Source organism: Bombyx mandarina, chromosome 09 (genome assembly GCF_030267445.1).
Source record: "Bombyx mandarina strain Sakado chromosome 09, ASM3026744v2".
Taxonomy (NCBI): domain Eukaryota; kingdom Metazoa; phylum Arthropoda; class Insecta; order Lepidoptera; family Bombycidae; genus Bombyx; species Bombyx mandarina.
The window spans coordinates 12,456,511-12,478,290 of NC_143216.1; the positions used below are offsets into that span (position 1 = coordinate 12,456,511).

Sequence of the window (21,780 nt, forward strand, 5' to 3'; positions counted from 1 at the left end):
TGCCATGTTTCATATTAAATTAATCAGCTTCATTTCATTTCATAATATCATATTTCATAAAAATATATATTTAAAAAAGATTAGGGTGTATGGTGTGATACCTTTGCCTTTCCATTTGGAAAAATAAAACTACTACTACTTTATGTTACACCGGTCACACACATGCGCACGAATACGCAACCCGCAAGTGTAGGACGACATTTGCGAATGATTATGCAAAGTTTTCGCTGCATTCGTGGTTTTCCAAGCTGTGTCGGTTTTTTAACAGACATCAATGCGCGCGAACCTCGAACCTTCGCGTAGTCTTCCACACATTCGCTTGCCCAGTTGCGCCGACGACTGCGAAGGTAACGGACGTATCGCCATTTTCATAGTTCGTGACGTCTACTGTGTAGCGTATCTTCATGAAAAGAAATCCCATAAAAACAGCATGGCTGTTAATTATGTCTGGGAAAGAATTCAAAACTCTTTTTCTTTTCAATGTTCTATTGACGAATTAAAAAGGAGGAGAAATTCGTGAGACATTCGTAAACAAGTGTAGGAGGAAGCGCAAACGGGTTCGCAAATTGAGTATGCGAACCCATTTGCACAGCCGCTAGGTTTGCGAATGAATGTTTGACGGCCCTTCACATGCGCGCAAATATTCGTACAATGTACGAATGTTTGCGCGCATGTCAGTGGCCGGCATTATACCGTACATACATACCTACCTACTTAATATTAATTTTATTGTTACTTTACAAAAATCCGAGATGCCACTCCAGAGATTTTGTTTATTTTTTCTACACTTGTTCACTTTTAAACATGTTAAACAGATAATGATCTACACAAAACATCTGATCTGTTAAATACCTAGGTACTGAGTAGGTTACGGTAGCTACCTACTAAAACTATTTCACACAACTTGACACTTTGTGCTCCCGCCAAAAGTTATACAGTACCATGACATGGGGTAAATTGGGATCCTGGGGTAAATTGGGACAAACCTGCGGAAGATTCTCAAAGTACCTGTAGCACGGAATCTACCTAATTTTGTTTATGTTAATATTTATCAATGTATAGAAGAAAGACCAAGTTAACTATGGAAGTACTAAATATGAGTTAAGTTGGTCCCAAAAATTCGTCAAATTAAATTGAAAATAGTGGTTGAAAAGTGCGTTTTAAAACAGCTTAAAGAACTTTTAAAAAAAGTAATATTATCGTTGTTTTTTCAATAAGATCAGTTTATATAAGTTTTTAATACACCTGGAAATACCACAACAAACGGTAAGTTGCAATATTCTTATTTTAAATACAATATTTCGACAAAATAAAAAATGTATATTTTTTCCTTTCTTTTTGGGGAAAATTGGGACGTATGTGGGTAATTTGGAACGAGACTGGAAAAATTAGGGACGAGAAAACACAAAGTTGGAACGCCAAAAGACAAAATAGGGATGGCTTGTTAGGGTTGTCACTGATATCTTATAATAGATTTTTTAGCCTATACTATCACTCAATTGCGTGATGTAAAGAAGGTTAATGTGTTTATCAGTTAGTTTATGTAAGTACTATAGGTAAAAGAAAAGTATATATATAATTACATTTTTTCGCGACATTTACCTTGTAATATCTGCCCGGTCGTATGTCCTTTATAGCAATAAAATTAAATTAAAAATTAAAAAGAACTCAAACGAATCAAAACTTTTGTTATTTCAGAATCTATTCACGCGTCGAATCATGATTTTTTTAACATTCACAACGCACAGACAAATAAAAACTGGCCTCAGATTTTAAATGTAACATTAATTAAAAATCCGAGATATCTAGGTTCCAAATATGAGTGAGTGAATTAATTGAGTTTCGTTATTTAGCTTAGAAAGAATTTCTTTTATTTTTGTTATTATAGGCAGTAATCAGATAAATCTGCTTTTTTATCTTATTCACCTGATATCTTACTCTTGCTCAAAGATTATTTTGAAAATGTTGATTAAATAAAATTGTATTATTGCATTTCCAGTCCTTTTGTTTTCTATTTTTTATTCTATTTTATGATTTTGTTTCAGAGTTGTGATTTTTAAGGAAATTAAATAATCATTTTCTAAAATATAACATGCACATACTTTTTTTAATCATTGTATTGTTGATTATCATTCACGTCACATCGCTTCGGAATAGAAACCAGCTTAATTTACACTATGTTGTGTATTGTGCATAAATTATGGATTGTATTCATCATTTCGGTCCATATAAATAATTGTATGGCACCTACCTACCTACCTATACATCGCAGTACCGCGAACTGACAACCCTTACAAATATCCCAATTTAACCCTTAACCGTGTTGGGACGGCCATTATTTTTCCGATTATTTCTTTGAATTGAATAATTAAAATATTGTAACGGTTTTTATCACCTAGGTACGTTCAAGACTCAACTTATTTCTTTGGATAAGCAGTGACTATTTAATTGGAACTATTTTAAAATTCAATCTGAAGTTCGATTTTGTCCCTATTTACCCCATTTAACGGTACGGTATTCTGATTTTCTATACAAGAAGGCGAAGGTATCGAGATAAATTTTAGGTGAATGAAGTTAGCCCCTCAAAAAATTTTATTTTCCCTTTTTTATACTTATTTTCTATTAATTCGTATGTTCATCATTTGTTCATGATTGTTCACTGTTAATAATTGTTTGTTCTGCATTTATTTATTTTAAAAAAAAATTTAAAAATATACCTACAAGTTAGCCCCTCTAATGCAATTTTTAATATTTTTTCATCCTTAATGACTCGTAAATATTCATTTTCGATTGTTCTTATATAAAACACGTTTGTTCTCTTTCGAAATTACTCGTTTTTTGTTTAATTTACTATTTTTATTATTTGAATAAATGTATGCAAAATATGTGTACTGCGCATGCGTCAACTATAATGCCTAAACTTTCTACGCGATTTTAATCGTGAAAAAAAAAACAAATATAAATCCTGTAGGAGCATTTAATTGGTATACTGTTTAATTAAAAAAATTAAAAAATAAATAAATGAAATAATGTGCATTGGCGTTAAGTTAGACCAAATACATTTTTTCCATCCTCCTACTTATCGTTATGAAGGTATAAAAAAGATAGGGAGTTCACATAGGTAATATAAACAAATAAGTAAATATGTTCATTATTTATCTTTCAAGAGATAATATAGGTATACATTATAATAACTTTTTTACACAGTCGAAATTATATTCCTAACATTAGTAAAATAACATTTTAATACGATAGGTAAGAGGATGGAAAAAATGTATTTGGTCTAACTTAACGCCAATGCACATTATTTCATTTATTTATTTTTTTATTTTTTTAATTAAACTGTATACCAATTAATTGCTCCTTCAGGATTTATATTTGTTTTTTTTTCACGATTAAAACCGCGTATAAAGTTTAGGCATTATAGTTGACGCATGCGCAGTACACATATTTTGCATACATTTATTCAACTAATAAAAATAGTAAATTAAACAAAAAACGAGTAATTTCGAAAGAGAACAAACGTGTTTTGTATAAGAACAATCGAAAATGAATATTTACGAGTCATTAAGGATGAAAAAATAATAAAAATTGCATTAGAGGGGCTAACTTGTAGGTATATTTTTAAATTTTTTTTTTAAATAAATAATTGCAGAACAAACAATTATTAACAGTGAACAATCATGAACAAATGATGAACAAACGAATTAATAGAAAATAAGTATAAAATAGGAAAAATAAATTTTTTTGAGGGGCTAACTTCATTCACCTATAAATTTTGTCACCTCTAATAAATTGTTAAAGAAGCCAGAGCCAAGTCTATTTTAAATTATTATATTTTAAAGAGGTATTGCAAAGGAATCAAATGAAGCTAATTCATCTAAAATGATGAAGGGGAACGTTTTATTTTTCTCTCATCGTTAATTGTATTTTATTATTTTCGTTTTCATTCCATTTGACCTTTCAAATAACGAACATGACTTGAAAGAAATACTTTATCAGTACCGGTAAAATGGGGCGATTAGGGATTGAAAGGCGAATCGGGAAAAAACCGGGAAAATCTTTCGACGCTCAATATAAGTTTTATATTCGTTGCAAAATCTTCCATTTTTTTGTAGTTTAATAGTAGAATGTTGAAAGTTCACAAAACAACTCTGAATATGCATGATAATAGCTGCTAACTTATAAAAAATCGCGTTTCAAATTAACTTTCTGTGGTGGTAATTATTTTAGTGCTAGAAACTTTGCTCTCTTTTATTTATTTGATCATAATAGAAGACGACTATGATTTATAAACGTTATTTAGTGTTTGAACCAGCATATATATTAAAGGTAAGTCTCAGTTGTTATTGGTTTTAATGTATTTGATTAAATAAAAATACATGTAAAAATCTGTTGTTTTTGAGGATATTGGGGACGTCTTAGGTACAAATAACAACGAAAAAGGGGTCAATTGGGATGAGAATACGTGAAATGGTAACGACCTAAGTATAAATAGGTACAGGTTTGTAGGGTTGTCTATGTAGTTATAACAATATTTTTTAAATTTGTTGGTAAAAATCTGGTTTATCGAAGCGAAATTGGGAATAAGTCTTTAGTTGAAATAGATAAGCAATTTAATATAAGTAAGTCGATTTTGCAGAGACATGTAACAAGATCAATGAAATCTCAAGGTGGACAAAAATGTCTAAGTAATACATAATAAAATATTTAATATTTGTTCAGAGTGGGGGTATTCATCTGATTTATCCATGGAATAACCGACACACCTAATCTCTTAACCCAGATAGAAATATCAGCCCCCTAAGTACTTACCAAGAACGGAGAAATATAAACCGTTTCTAAGAAAGCCCACTATATATGTGTAAATATATATATATTGTTGTTACTGCACTGTCGATTGCACCTATAATTGAGGTGATGTCTGCCATGTACTTTTGTCAGTTTCTCAATTTTTTTTATTGATGATCACTTTGTTGGTGCAACTAAATAAATAAATAAATTAAAACTATTTATAAAAATAAAAGTAGTGCCAACCCTAGCAAATTTCTCATTTCGTCCCAATTAACCGCAATTTTCGGGTAAATAGGGATTACACCTATTTTTTGCATTTTTTGCTTAAACTGGAATGCTAGTTGCATAATTTTAAATTAGACAACAAAGATGCCCCCAAGACTCAATCATTTTGATCCTGATATAGCATTATATACATCAACAACTACCTTAAAATTGCTCATAAAGTTGGAATTTGTCCCTAATCGCCCCATTTTACGGTACCGTACGAGGTACGGTACCTATGTACATAAGTTCCATATGCCTTGCCTGAATGATTGCCAATGTCAAAAACTCATACAATAATGTTATTCTCTCTCTCTCTGGTCATAAAAGTCAATATTTAGTAAATAACATGCTGATTTCTTTAAACAGGAAAACTGTTTTAACTTTTTATCTATCAATAGTGAGGCCTTGTTTTGTTTATAGTCAAACAAATATGTCTTCTGGAAGTGTTGATAGTGGTAAATCATGAAATAATTCTTTATTTGATTCGTCAAAAGTACAACTAAAATTTATAATTACCTACATTAACATTTATATCCTTACATATTTAAACAATAACTATGATTGACTTCAAAGATTTACCAAATAGGGGAAGTAATATGAGGAATTGAACTAAATTAAGGAAAATATCAACACCAATTTCCTAAGTAAAATTAATACTTAAACCGTTGAAAAGTCCATCATTAATAACTAGATTGCATTGTTTTCATATGTTTAAGAACATTTTGCATCACATTAATTTTTTAGACAAATATTCGGTGGTATATGTGACAGTACCCAATGATGAAGTTGGAAGAACTATAGGTCATGGTCTGGTGAAGAATAAGCTTGCTGCCTGTGTAAACTTCATTCCCGGAATAACATCTATTTATGAGTGGAAAAATGAAATTAATGAAGATAAAGAGGTTACATATGTTTCTCCAAAATACCAATAAATAAATTTATACTAACATTCTAGCCACAGTCTATGTCAGAAGTAATGGATTGTGAATAACTTTAACAATAACACTATATAATTGTTTTTTTTTTAAACTTTTTTACTGGCATTGTATTTACTTTAAAAAGGATATACAGTCAAAACCGTTTACTACGACATCGTTTAATACAACATGCCGGTTATAATAACCAAGAACAAAGGTCCCGGCTGAATACCATATGACCGCCTTATTAAAAATATTGCTTTCTACGACATTGGTAATAACAACATACCTCATAAAACGACCACATTTAATTAATATTTTGGAGAATTAGATCTGTTAGAACGACCGGCTAAGCTGTATTGTAAACAATTTGAATAGGTATCCACATTTGTCTTCAATGGCTATTAAAATCAGGAAAGAAAATAATAGGATTTAGTTTAGTGTAGGGTCTTTTCTAATTCTTAGAAACAAAACACGTGCATGCGGTAGAGTCAAAGCCCGCTTCTTCATATCTCTTCAGTTAGTTTGTTACTTATCTATACACAGACGCACCAAAACTTTGTGGAGTTATTCGTGAACCTTTCAAAATGTCGCAAAGAAAAAGAAAACAAATTAATATTGAAGAAAAGTCGCGTATTATGTAAATATATTTTTCCAATAATTCCCTATCGATTTGTTTCTACTTGCACAATACACATTAAACATCACCGGTTGTTAAGACTATCGGTTTTTACGACTGAATATGAGCAGTCCCTTCGATGTCGTTATAACAGATTTTGACTGTAGTCTCATTTAAGCTAATGTTGATCATTCTATTACTTTATCATTAAATCTAACATTACTGGTCACATTGACCATTTTCATATGTTTGTAAAAGATTTAAATGTTATAATACCCTATTCAAGAAATACAATTTGTAGAATATGCTTACTTCACTTATGTACTACTAGATATACCTTCCCTTTTTAAGAAAAAAAAGGCAGTTATAATAATAAAATTGATAACTTTTTTAATTACCAGTCAATTTGCGAAGAAGCGTGTTGCGGATAATAATATGTTTAAAAAAAGTGTTATTTCATTATTGCGAAAAATAAAGATATATATTCATTTGACCGAGTACAGTCAATACAGTACAGTATGCATACAAGAACAGTTCTTAGGATTAGTGTTAAACTCTCAGAATTCATTACAATTAGCAAAATGTGGTTACCGATTTTGAGACTTTCAAGTTCAACCCCTATTGTATTATCATTGTCATTCCCTTGATAGTAGATCACACAGATATTTGACTGTAGAAAGAGGCTGTGCCTAACTACAGGTACAAGACTACATAATATTAAGTTTTAAATTATGACAAACTAAAAACACACTAGCTCGCTTCATAGAAGAACCCATAACTTTTTTAAGTTGTTTTCGTGTGTTTTTAGAAAATATTTTTTTCATTTTTTGCTTTCGAATAGCTTTTGTTTAATTCACGAAATTGACATCGAAACTGTTTTATTTTCAGACCTTACTTATGATAAAAACTCGTACATCTCAAGTTGATAAACTAACAGAGTATGTACGCTCCAAGCATCCATATGAAGTTTGCGAAGTTATATCGGTACCCATAAAGAACGGTAATCCACCATACCTGAAATGGATTGGAGATATTGTGCCAGAATGAGAATAAAGATTAATTAATTGTTAATGTGTTTTAAGAATAAAAATTATAGTTAAATACTTAATGGCATTTTAGTATACTATCATCCGATCTCAGCTATATTAGAACTTCGAGCTTTAGCTTATCAGAAAGTTGTTTGAACTAACCAAACTTCATCTAATCAGAAATTCGAGACAATAGGTTAGAAAACTGTGGGTACCCCACCCTGCCTGTTTCTTCCGTGAAGCAGTATAAAAGGTTCCAGATACTTCTTAACACCAGGCAGACCGTGAGCTTGTCCACCTATTAAAGCCAAAAATATACAAGTATGTGACTATCTCTAATTAAAACACTAGTGGTGAACTGTATTATGCAATAAAATGAATTTTAGATGTTTATTTATTGAGTTAGATGTTAATAGAATTATGAGACTAGTTGATCATTATTTTTCACACTATGATGACTGCATTGGTCAGTGCGGGTCAGGTATCATCTTGCAATTTTTTTGGTTAGAAGCAACTGCTAGTCCAGCACCCAGATCAACTTTTATTATGAAATCTAAATCCAATGTGGCAGGGTAGTCGTTGTTTCAGGATGCCGGTAGCTCCTAAAATAGATCGGGCATGAACTATTCAACTGAAGTAGGTACAACAATAGCTTTACTGTACCAATGTTTATGGATAGTTAGGCAGCGGCTTGACTCTGCCCCTGGCATTGCTGAAGTCTATGGGCGACGGTAACCACTCACCATCAGGTGGGCCGTATGCTCGTCTGCCTACAAGGGCAATAAAAAAAATATTATATATATACCTACCTACTGTTATTGACACTTGAAAATAAATATTGTTCATACCTCAAACTCGTCAATAGCTCTCAGGAAGTGAAAGAGAGAAAGTGGTACTTAGGTAACTATTAAGTATTTGCATCAACTTGTAGACCGGCAAACATTTTTTTAGGTTTCACTCTCAATGTACTTATTGTTCTGAGGGAAAACGATGGAATCGAACCAAATCACATAGATCCACGTACATCTAATAGAAGTAGGGACTCAGTGCATGGTTTGTTAATAGAACGATAACATATCGAATCATGGACATTGATTTACTGCCAAACGCAGACTGTATTTATACGATTGAGCATATAGAATTTTTTTCCGTACCTATTAATTGGTATTGTTACCTTATACTTTATACCTTACTTCCTTATACCTTATACCTAAGGGGCTGTTCCAGTTACGTTAAGTCTGGTAGGTGAGCTCACGGGGCTCAAACTAAGAGTGCTAACGCTGGCGCTAACGAGAGCAGTGCCTCGCATAATCTGCCACCGGATCTGAATCGCGACACACTGAGAAGATCAAACGAAGAACTTAGTGAGTTATGTCTGTGGGTTCGTTTGTCGAACTGTTCGTCTTAATCGACAAGTTCGACAATGCTTGAAGAGCCTTAATGTACCGAGAGTGGATCCGGGGGATCCAAGATGCTTCAGGTGAAGGCGGCTTTACGTTGGCCCATCGCCTGTGTCGGATACATAATCAGCGACGGCCATAATAAGGGGGTCAACGTGTCGCGTCGCTTTGTCGAAGTATTAAGCATATCACGTCGGGGTCACCAGTGTGAGGTTTATTGCGAGATGAAGGAGGAGGATGCGTGTGCGTTGGTTGTTTGTTGCGTGTTGTCCTTCATAAACCTCATCGGAGCGGTCAATAAAACATTACTTATAATTACATGTTTATTCGCGTCAGCGACCGCGGTGGATCGCTGCACGTTGACCACTGACTGACTAACGTATGTTGCTCATTACTATAAATGCGTAGTAAGCTAAGCGGGGCGGAGTATCATTCCCCTACAAAATCACCATTACTTTGTGATTATTTGTACGTAAAATTGTTGATTGCTCTTCATATTCAGGAACGTGAACTCCCAACGAACACGTACCATGTTGGTAGGCAGCGGCTTGGCTCTGCCCCTGGCATTGCTGAAGTCCATGAGCGACGGTAACCACTCACCATCAGGTGGGCCGTATGCACGTCTGCCTACAAAGGCAATAAAAAAAAAAACGTACCACCTGATTGAGTTGAGGACCTTAACATATTTCACTAAATTAATTGTTGGTAGTTTCGTCACCGCTTCATGTGTTCCTAGACAGCGGTTGTGATTGTCGATGCCCATCAACCACTCATCAGTGCATCATCAAGGCCGCAAAAACATACATAACGATAAGAAAAAGCTTGGCTAAGCTAATAGCATTCCTTAGACTTATATACACCGCTAACAATTAACCATTATCTTATGAGAAACAAGTCTTCCTGCAGTGCAAAGTGAGCGTCTTTACCAGAATAGTGATTTCCAAGTGGTTCTAACTGGTGGGAAAACGTTTATTAAGCCCGCGCGTATAGGCACCACCATCCGCTCATCTCTGCAGCGATTTCATCTCATCTCATTCGTTTCTGTTTGAAGTGTGGGACTGTAGTGATAAAATAAAGCTCGCAACAATATTTGTCTGACTCGATGATGATGTTGTTAGCGCCCATGCTACTGGGTCGAGGGTCGTAGGTTCAATTCCCACTTCGGACAAATATTTGTGTCAGCTCTTTTATATTTCAAATACCTGTATGCATGTATGTTTAACAGTCTCTGGTTCTCGTAGTAGGGCGGATCCTAGTTTGAGGCCGTAAGCGACCCGTTCATTATTTAATTTTGTAACCGATATTTCGATTTCTTGTCTCATGGTGGGTGGCGGTATTCGGGTTCCGATACCCATGGGACTTCGATAGCAAACTAACAAAGCGGGTCGTTAAGTCATTTACCAATCTACGGGAGAATAAAAGTAGAAAGTTTGACGGACATAATTAACATAGGAAAATCCGGAAGGCTTAGTGGAAGTCAGCTAAGACGTAAGACGTAAGGTGCTGTAGAGCACCAGATTAAGATGAATCGGACTCACAAAATAAACGTTACTGCATGGAGAAGATCGAAACTATGCATCACATATTTTGTGCGTGTGAGAAGAATGGACATCTTGGGCAAAGTTATCCGGACCAATTTTTTATAGCTAATGCAGGATCCACGCGGACGTAAGGCCCTAAAAATATCCTGATTCAAACATGAGCAGACCGTCAAGTTTCACATACCCCGCGTGCCTATGTGCGGATAGCTCGTAGAAGGGTCGGCCCCGTGCCCGAAAAAAAAAAAGGAACCACGCGGAGGGTGTTTGGAGATACGGGTTATGACATTACTGATGGTAGGACCTCTTGTCAGTCCGCACGGGTAGGTACCACCACCCTGCCTATTTCTGCCGTGAAGTGGTAATGCGTTTCGGTTTGAAGGGTGGGGCAGCCGTTGTAACTATACTAGAGGCCTTAGAACTTATATCTGTATCTTATATCAAGATGGGTGGCGCATTTACGTTGTAGATGTCCATGGGCTCCAGTTACCATCAACTTAACTCCAGCTGGACTGTGAGCTCGTCCAACCATCTAAGAAAGAAATAAATAAATATGTCACATAAGATCACTAGAGTTAAATTATCGGACACCCATTTGCCTGGCCCCTAAAATTCTACATGATATATTTCATACCAGCTCACTGCACAGTTCATCTTGGTTCTTTCATCGATATGGCTTAAACGGTTACTGGTTAAAACCTCCGGACATTCGAGTAATTCAGTGTTTTTAAGTCATGGTCATAATTAAAACTCCATATTTTACGACTGACATCATTCCGTGACGCGGAAACTGTAAAGTACCTATTTATTCTTCTTCTTCTTCTTAGTCGAATACTTCATTGCTGAAGGTCGTGTCCCTGAAAGCCCTTCGTGGCTCTTTGTACCGTCAGCTTCCATTTGCTTCGGTTTTCGGCTTCTCTCAGGGCGTTCGCAACAGAGAGTCCAGTGAGCGCTGTTATCTGATCCGACCAACGGTTTGGTGGCCGGCCGACGGGTCTTTGCCCTTCTACCTTGCCCACCACAATTCTTCTAAACGTCACAAATAATATAAGACAATAAAAAACGCAAGATCAAGCCTTAAATAAAAGTAGTTATAATACTAGACATAAAGATCAGTTTGGGAAATCACGACGAAGGGCAGGTCTTCCACCGAGCGGGTGAAATTGTTCGATACACCGCCGGTCTTAATGTTGTTCGGAATATGTATCTTGAAAACGTAAGGCGTCTGTCAAATTTCTTGTGTTCTAAGATGGCTACGTCACAATCACCGCTAATTACATAAGTAGATACATGTGACCTAAAAAAATAAAGAAATGAGGTAATTTAGAATGAGAATGAGAATATCATCAATATAGTCGAAGCAAATTCTTTATAAAATCTTAAAAGCAGCCAAATCGAGAACCTCCTCCTTTTGAAATCAGTTAAAAATAGAAACGTTGAAACTTCACCTGTCAAGCAAACACTTATAAATTATACAAACTGGGTACAAACGTTCACATCATAAATATATAATAGTTCGGACTGAAGGTTACGTCAACGCGCCTTAAGAGAAACAATTCAGTTGAAAAATCGTTTTCCAATACCACTCAACCGCGCCCTAACATAAAGGCTGTTGTAATCCCCTAATTGCCTCATATATATTAAACTGAAGGCGATCCACATAAAATATAGACCGTATCCAACAAAGAAAAGACAAACAGCCACCATTTCATATTATATGGGAAGGACGTGAAGATATCGGCGCTTCGCATTCTCGGCAACCAATCGTAGCGCACCCGTAGACATCTACAAGTTTCGTAGCGACCGCTGACGCAGTAACAGGGCGCCGTAGCTCGCTACGCTGAACGGGACAAATTCGGAATACATTGACCTTTGACGAAAACCTCCGCATTCCCCGAAAAAATAATACAGTTCGCGCAAAACGTTCAACAGTGAAACAGGCATCTTCGAACGCACGAGTACACAGAACCGTCGCTCGCTTGTTATGGCACCGATAAAATTAATTCCGGAAACATCTGCAGTCATAAAGGTATCGTCGACGATGAGGCGACAGGCCTGAAGAGTGTCGCCGAGCGGAGAAGGATAAAGAAGTTGAGCGCGATGAAGTAGTGCGCTTGTGCGGATCGATCGGGCGACATCGACCGCGGGGCGCGCCGGCGGGAGCGGTCGCAGTCGCGCGCGAGCACGGCGAGGGGGCGCGCGCATCGGAGCACGTGCATGGCGCGTCTGACTGAATGCCTCGCGCCCTCGGGGAATGGCTTCGTCCGAGGAAGAGGCGACTACGCCGAACCCTAATTATGACTGCCTCAGTGTCCGAAGATGGTGGTGTTTCCTGCTCTCGTCGATCTTCACGTTCCTCGCGGGACTGCTCGTGGTGCTACTATGGCGCGCGTGCGCGTTCGTCTGCTGTCACAAGGAGCCCGAGCTCGCGCCCAACGACCCCAAGCAGAAGGAGCAGAAGGCCGCGAGACAGGGCAAACAGGAGTTCGAGGGACCTTCATGACCGAAGCGAAAGACTGGGCCGGCGAACTCATTTCCGGTCAGACCACCACCGGACGTATTCTGGTAAGTCTACCGTGCTTTATTATTCACCGCCTCGCCAATAATTAATGAAAACTAATAGAATTACGTAAACGTAACATCCAGCAATGTTATACGTTGAAATAACGAGTGTTATCATTTCCACCCACTCGCCAGTGAAAAACAAACACCCTCACTTTTTTTTTTCTTTTTTAAATAAACTCAAAACAAAACAAGCTTACAATCAGATCATTACGCTTACACGCAATTGACCTTACCAATCGGTGACCTTCTGATAAGCTAATCGATAAACCAGTTAGGTTGAACACAAAAACTCGCGGCAAGTCTGTGGTATAAAATAAACTATTATTTAGTACAACAAAATAATTATCATTTGTTTTTTGACTATTAATATTTAAATTGTTTTTGTCCATTACTTAATTATTACGACCGAATCCTCACAGATTACGAGCATACAACATATTTTCTAAGTATTTTATTCCCGGGTACATCATGTTAATGCAGAACAAAATCACCCAAAATGGAATATTCAAAACACGACACAACATGTGTAGTATAATTTTAAATTATTTCAGTAAAACGCAATCAGATTAAACGACAGAACCTTTTGCTTATCGAAGAGGAAAATTCCCATCAACCCGCAAGACAATGACGTCACGAGCCATTAAATCCGATGGTTCGCGATACACACCCCTTCGCCCCGGATTTTATGTTTCGTATTTTTATTGTCAACGTTATTGCCTTCGAGCAATGACTGCGCGTTATGGGCGCCGTTAATTAATGGCTGTTTAATGGATTTTTAACGGCTATTACTAATTATTAGGTCATTTAACGGCTACCAGTCAGTGGTATCTTTCAAATAGAACGAACCGCAATGACAAAGACCTGTGTTGGAACTACATACTTCCTAGTTGAAAATTAATTTTCACGATAATTTGAATGACAATTAGTAATTGGTAATTAGTAATTGTCACTGAAATTTGAGGTCTAGTAAGCTAAGTATGTTCGATAGTATTCGTGAGCTTTTCAGAGCTTAGACGCTTTCACGATTAAGCTCATGCTGACTAGATGTTCGAATCACATCCAATTATCGTATTTGTTGCTTGAATTAGTTGAAACTTTGAATAAAAAATTATCATACCTAATCTAACCTTAACTGATCATTGTTATACAATATGAGGAATAGGGGAACAAGGAGACACGATCCCAGGAAGCGTTGGTCTTATCTGAGATTATATAATCGAGGATTTGAACAAATTGCTGAATCTCAAAATACAGGTCATTCCATCTAAGTATTCGGAATGACAGTATGAAACAAAAATATAATAATAAGCGTCACTCTAAATGACATAAAAGTGCCAGATAGTTCTATTTAAATCTTCTTCCTAAATTCATTATACGGGAGTAGCATCGAAAGCCAATAGCAATAATACTGCCTACCTCTGAAAGCTAATATCGTTGACCCACGCTGCTTCTGACCCAGCGGGGTATTCCGTAGGATAACTCACTCTAACCGGCGCCATCTAGGCGGGCTTTGAATAGCCTGCCGACCGAGAGGGCTGATGGTCGTGGCGCCGACGACCGCCAGTCCGGCGTCCCGAGGGGAGGGTGATGGGAGAGATGTGCTCCGCACTAAACGCTTCACTTTCCCCCCTTTGCCTTTTCATGAGTTCTGTCTAATGCGAGGTTTGGACGCTGGTTGTTGAGAGACAGGAGGTTTTAGTCCGTTCGACTCCGACATGCTCCGCCCGCTATCCCCAGTGGAGGGCGAAGTCCGGCGATTTCCAACTGACCAAAAAAAAAAAGACCATCATCTGATGGTTAACGTTTTTTTTAATAACATGCCCGCTTAGAACCTTGTCAATTACTTGGATTAAAACGACCATGATTAAAATAATAAGAAGTATGTACATACTAAAGATATTTCCGTTCGCTCAATACCATCATACATATTCGGCCCACGTACTTGGAGTAATTATCATTCATCTTGTGTTTAATTATGTAGGTACGCAAATAATCTCTGAATCATGCACGTGATGTAAGCTTTTGGAAGAGGCTTCTCTTGTTATTAGGATATTGAGAACCTATTTTTAAGTTCCTCATTGTTGTACATTCGTAAAATCTATTAAACTCCTTATAATATATTTTTCCACACTTATTATGTACTTTTCGTCAATATAATGAGTTTTAGTCGACTTTTTAATTAATTTAAATACTTGGTTAATACTCAATAATGTTTTTTTCAAATGTAGCAATACTTAATCTTACTTCCTCGATTAAAACATTGTGGAATAATTTATTAATGTTCCGACAGATCTTTTGAAAATAAATTAAAATAAACCAAATTGTTTTTCGCCCAATGTTCGATGTTGGAACATAATCACCAGAAATATAAGAAATTTTAAAAGCGGTTAGATTATAATCGTCGAAGTTTTTCCTTATAAAAGTGGAAAAAAATGATTCTAAAGCGATTTTATTTACAAAACTAAAGCTTCTGTTTCAAGGTACAAACTAAAAACAAAGATAAACAGAAGAAAATAGTTCGTAATTGCTTATACCTATTTATATAATCATTTGATTACTAAGTTTCATCAAAAATTCCATTAAAATAGCATTCATTTCATTTTACTAAAAAGTCAAATTTTGCAGTCTCACGAATTCGAAAAACAATGGTAAACGCAAATTCTCGAAACTTCCGTGTTAACGAACGCAAGTTCAAACCGTAAACACTATGAACATGTACCATTTCGATGTACCGTAAATGCCTACATAATCTCGAATCAATACCTTCCTACGTCACGCCAGTAATGGGATGTTTGAAGGGTGTGGGCGCCCTCTGGCGGTGCGGGACGCGAAACGCCAGGACCGTGACCCACTTACGGAATATCGATGCGGCCCCCTAGCCCATTTTCAAGTACATTTTCCCTTTCGTTAGCGCCTGCTCTGGTTGCATCGCCTCTGAATGCAGCTATATGAATGAAAAGAAGTATTGGATTATCCACGCGACGTTCGTATCGATTGAAGTTTCGAAGTTTTAAAATATCTTAGAACATAAATAAGAACCGAATTAATTTAAAGCCACCCCTGAAATCTACTATTACTTACAACTATAACTACAACTACAATTCGACTAACTAATATAATTTATTCGCACTTAAATTTTGCTAACAACAACCTACATTCTGTACATTACTTAATTGATATTCGTAATTCGTTCATTCTATATACTATTTACATGAACAAATATTTTAATTTAATTAAAAGAAATTCCTTTTAACGTAGTACGGTTTTGTAGTTTTATGGCAAACGTTTTGAATAGTTGTGCACTGAAAAGAAAGGAAATCGCGGCAGACTAAAGGACATAGTTTTTGAGAAATCACTTCTTCATCGATCAGGTGACGTGTTGTGACGTAACAATCTTCGGACTATATTTCTTAGATAGATCAATATCTATATATTAATACGTAAAGCAAAAACTTTGTATCCCTTTTTACGAAAATTGCGCAGACGGAGGAGTATGAAATTTTCCACACTTATAGAGAATATAGAGAAGAAGTGCACAATGATAATATTTTTTTAAAATAATGCATAAAAGATACATTAAATCAATAAAGAAAACATTACACACACTACATACCATGTATTTGACGCACACACGCATGCATGCTATTTATTCTCAAACTTTTGTTCTTGACGTCTGTTGTCAAATTGAGATTAAATATTGTTTGTCTTTGTTAATATTTTTTATAGTGTAGTCTTGGCAAAATTTGTGATTATAGAAGTATAAAATACAATCATAATAGTGTACAAACTTACAATACTAATTAATTATAGTCGAATTTCAACTACTGCGGGTCCTCTAGTCTCTTTTAATGTTCGTTTATTTTTCAACTCAACAAACTCAAAAGGTCGTTCTGATGTCATTGGCCGATGACTCACGTCTATCTGCACTGATGTAAACTTCTGTATGCAGACACCAAATACAGAAAACCGGTTGATTCACAATGAATATTGATGTTCCAAAAAAACAGGTTTTATTTTGCAGTAACGCCGAATCAATAGGAATTTTACATTGGAAATTAACCAACAAATGATTTTCATTAATTGAAGCCGTGGGGAGTCTGTCGCTGCACAGAGAACCGATGGTTCGAGTGAGAGTCTATGTCGCCCTAAATACGTCATTTCGGATCCTCCCGATCCACTAAAGGTGCTTTTAGGTACCTCAAGCACCGGTCACCGTTCTAACCCACAGACACAGCCCACTGAATTTCTTGCCAGGTCTTCTCAGTGTGTAGTGTTTCCGATTCCGTGGTAAATTCTCTATTAATTCTCTAAAAAATCAATATTCAAGGTGGGTGACGCATTTAAGTTATAGATGTCTATGGGCTCCAGTAACCACTCAACACCAGATGGGCTGTGAGCTCGTCCACCCATCTAAGCAATAAAAAAAAGGGTATGGAACAAAAACACTTGTGTAAAACAGTTCTTCTACGCTGTCGTGTTTAATATTCAATTAAAATCGATTTTCTTTTTCTTTCGCGAGTCGTAGGTATAATTAAAACTACTTTTAAATTCTTCGAATATTTTACAGTTTTCATGGCCGCGGAAGATTCTTACGTTAAACCGTAAAAACAGCTTAAATTATAAATCGTGTATTAAATTAGGAAACCACCTAAAAAGGCACATAGCACCCGATATCGCGTGACAAACTACTTTTTTTACTAACCAGAATACAAACATGGAAGTTTATTTCATTACTTAAACACATTTCGTGTAAAATTCTCGAGCTGCCTCGCCTGCCATAAATTATTCGATTGCCGTTAATTTTTTATAACGTTGACGACTTTTTTTTTTATTGCTTAGATGGGTGGACGAGCGGTTACTGGCGGTCCTTACTGGTGATAGGACCTCTTGTGAGTCCGCACGGGTAGATACCACCACTACCCTGTCTATTTCTGCCGTGAAGCAGTGATGCGTTTCGGTTCGAAGGGTGGGGCAGCCATTGTAACCATACTGAGACCTTAGAACTTATATTTCAAGGTGGGTGACGGCATTTACGTTGTAGATATGTATGGGCTCCGGTATCATTTAACACCAGGTGGGCCGTGAGCTCGTCCACCCACCTAACCAATAGAAAAATAAAATAAAAAATATAACAAAGATATATTTTATATTAATAAAAAATGGGTAAAGAAAACCTATTGCAACATTATATGACAACATCCATACTTGTAGTCGAAGTTAATTAAACATAATAAGAATAACAAAAAAATACTGGTCAAATCTTTTTATTTTTTTTTAAAAGTTAATAACATTACAAGCACAAGCTATCAAATGAAAAGAATTGACAAAATAGTAGATAAAAAGTTTTGACGTTAATAAAAAAGGCTGTTAAAAAGAGTGTTGTTAGCACGCTTTTTACTCTATGGCATATTACAAAACATAGCTAAAGCTATACAACCAAAACTATTGTTGCCGACGTTTCTAACGTAGCTACATCCATTAATCGTATTAGCTCGTGCTTAGGTCATGATCTAGGTCACAACGCTTCGATCTGAATCGGATAAAACTACATTTCACTGTAGTGACTAGGGAAATACATATATATATTAAAAGACATCTTCCCCAGAGCGAGTGTCGGATGTGACCTTATTAAAGTTTTAAACTAGTTGCGGTATACAAGAGTTTCTCCTTAGAAGACGAAACTGCTGTCACAATAAAGAAAACCGAACCCAACAAAACATAATAATAATAATAATATCTTCACCGTATTTCGAAGTCAAAACATGCATTATTACGGATAATTATTAAATTACTGCTAAAATCTTAATAAAACTGAAACGGAACCGCACCAGCCTTCACCATAAAAAAGTATTATCAAAATCAATTCGCCTGGGAAAGGGTTATGAGGTAATAGGCAGAAAAACAAAATACAGTCAAATTGAGAACTTCCTCTTTTTTAAGTCTGTTAAAATACACTTCTATGTTGACAATCGTTTACAACGGCATCACAAATCTTCGTATAATAAATCAAGCCCTTTCAGGGGTTACGTAATAAAATCTTAATAAAATTGAAACGGAAACGCACGAGAAGCATCAGACCTTACCATAATAAATAATTTTCAATATCAATTCATCTGGAAATAAGTTCTGAGTTAATATGCACAAAAATACAATCAAATTGAAAACATCCTCTTTTTTTAAGTCTGTTATAATGCGCTTCCATGTTGACAGTCGTTTACAATGGCTTTACATTTTCGTATAATAAATCAGCAATAAGCCCTTTCAGGGGCTACGCTGACTTATCAGCTTATGTGCCAAATCTTCTCTCTCTATTCTCTCGGTAAATTAGCAATGACGATGACAAGGACGTTCGGATAGATAGTACTACCCATGTACCAATTCATCTCGTTCCGGATGAATCCTGAATCCTTTTAAAACGACACATACATTTCGACTTAGTTTGGATATACAATACGTGGGGTCCTTGTGTCCCCTTACGGGGGGCGCGGGTCGGGCCTTTGAGCAACTCCCTCCACCCGGGCTATGGATAAACAACTACGCACTGTTTGCTACGTACGTAATATATACTATGCATAATGTATATACATACGTACCTCTTTACCCATCGAGAATATTATAGAATTCTCTCATATGATAAGTTTACGTATTGGTTTTAAGCTACGAATAAATAATAAGTCTTACTATTTATTATAGTATAAAGACTTACTAGCCGTACTCGCATTTAAAATTAACATTATTATTTATTGTTATTAATATTAGGGTGTCCAACACTCATATAAATATTAGCCTATCCATTAACCACATGTATTTTCTACATAGGTACCAAGTTAAAATTCAATCAGATGTATGGTTCAGTAGTTATAACGGAACATCCGTAAAAAACCACTGTAGATTTATATATTAGTATAGATATAGATTATTTATTCGTAGGTTTTCAGATTAAACATTACACTTTTATTAATGTTAGTATTGTGAAAGCGTACCGGTTGATAAAACGATCCCATCTATTCCTTTAATAAAACTGGGAATACGAACTCACGCATCAAAATAGTGGTAGGGTTGAGGTCATCTCTGGACTCCCATAAAAGGACCGAAAGAATAAAAAGATAAACTTTAAATCAATTCCATTCGCTTTGATTTTATTCCACTTAATTGTGAAGTTTAAGTATATAATTTAATAAAATAAATGTAATATTGTAGCTTAATAAGTGAATACAATGAATTATCTTTTTTATTACACAGGCAGTTAAAAATACACACCGATAAAGGTGTGCCGTAAAAATTTACTTTGTCTTGTTATTGCCCATTGAATGTGTCGATATATGTCACAATATATCACTCAACACAATTTCACATGGATTTGTTCAGAGCCTAATTGAATTTTAAAGTTCTTTTGAAACATCGGAAAATTCAGTCAAACAAAAACCTCGTAAAGAAATCAGTGCCAATCATTCATATCTAAACGGATACAGAACCCAAATGGAAAAGTGACCTTTCGAAATTGGGTCCGCCTATCTATTTCTGCACTGAATTCATCCCGGCCAATCGATGCTCCACATCTGCCGAGGTCCCTCCGAATACGGTCAGAAGTACGGCAGCATCGTACATAATAAACGACATTTGACATTTAACCAGAATAGAAACGACAACGAAACGCTTTCCTCCTGCATCTAACTTCTATTTCCGAGTCGTGAATTTAATATGCAGACGGATCGAAGCTGTACTCACTAGCGCTTCTAAAAATGGTAAGACATTGCTAATATTTTGTCGTCTACGTGAGTAATTATCCTAACTTATCTAAAAAATCCACTGAATTATCAGTGAATTCCCGTCATTTAACTGCGCCGTTATTTCGTTTCATCTCATCTCGTCATTTTTCTTGTTTCATACAATTTCATCCCAATGGGTTACAATTTCAAATAAATCAACTTCATTCCACTGCCAAAAACGGCATCTCAAGAAGACAATTGCCATACTCACAAAGAAGAACAAACATCTTCATAATAAACAAAATAAAAGGAATATTTGTTGTTTAAACTTTGAAATGAAATATCAAATTTAAGACATTATTTACGACTCAACATAATAAACTACAAACAATATGACAACCATAAGAAAATATATTTTTCTAACAAGATTGACTTTGTCTTATAATGTAATCATGTAAGTACTTTTGTGCATTAGCATTGGTGTCCTTGGCACGAACTCTGCATAATATTGTTATGTTATTATTGAACGGGTAGTTTTTCTCGACAGATTTAAGATTCTTGTTAGTACTGTCATTTCTTTTTCCAGCGCATCTGATTATATCGTATTCATAATAAGAACAACAGATTTTTAAAGAAAAACCAAAATATTTTTCATATATTTATTTAATTACATATATTTCTAGGTAGTAAACTACAGCAAATAGATACCGCCATTCAACCTATTATTACTGCTACAAAGCACTTATGCGTTACGATTTCAAAGCTGGGAGAGCTATTCTACAAAACAATTTCATCAACCTCATATCCGAAGACTGATCCTGACAACACTCGTAGGTATAATATGAGCTCCGTTAACTACTCTAGCGCTATTGTTACCAAACTATTAATCTATTTATGTATAAAGGCTGGTTCGACACATTGGAATTCGTAATAAGCTCGTATT

General features: G+C 35.7%; 2 protein-coding genes across 6 annotated transcripts in view; both read left to right on the forward strand.

Annotated features, from left to right (window-relative positions):
• The first annotated feature begins 5,357 nt into the window (after nt 1-5,357).
• Nucleotides 5,358-7,705, forward strand: LOC114245232 (protein CutA homolog). Its single transcript, XM_028177327.2, has 3 exons — nt 5,358-5,516; nt 5,806-5,963; nt 7,486-7,705. Exons 1-3 carry the CDS (start codon nt 5,408-5,410, stop codon nt 7,642-7,644), a joined length of 426 nt encoding a protein of 141 aa, XP_028033128.2. The 5' UTR covers nt 5,358-5,407; the 3' UTR covers nt 7,645-7,705.
• Nucleotides 7,706-12,759: 5,054 nt separating this feature from the next.
• slo (calcium-activated potassium channel slo) overlaps nt 12,760-21,780 on the forward strand; it is a 78,930-nt gene continuing 69,909 nt past the window's right edge. For all 5 annotated transcript variants that reach the window (XM_089729924.1, XM_089729923.1, XM_089729922.1 and 2 more), the window contains exon 1: nt 12,760-13,128. In XM_089729924.1, the coding sequence (XP_089586050.1) occupies nt 12,883-13,128 (246 nt within the window). In that variant the 5' untranslated portion in view covers nt 12,760-12,882. The remainder of the gene's footprint in view (nt 13,129-21,780) is intronic.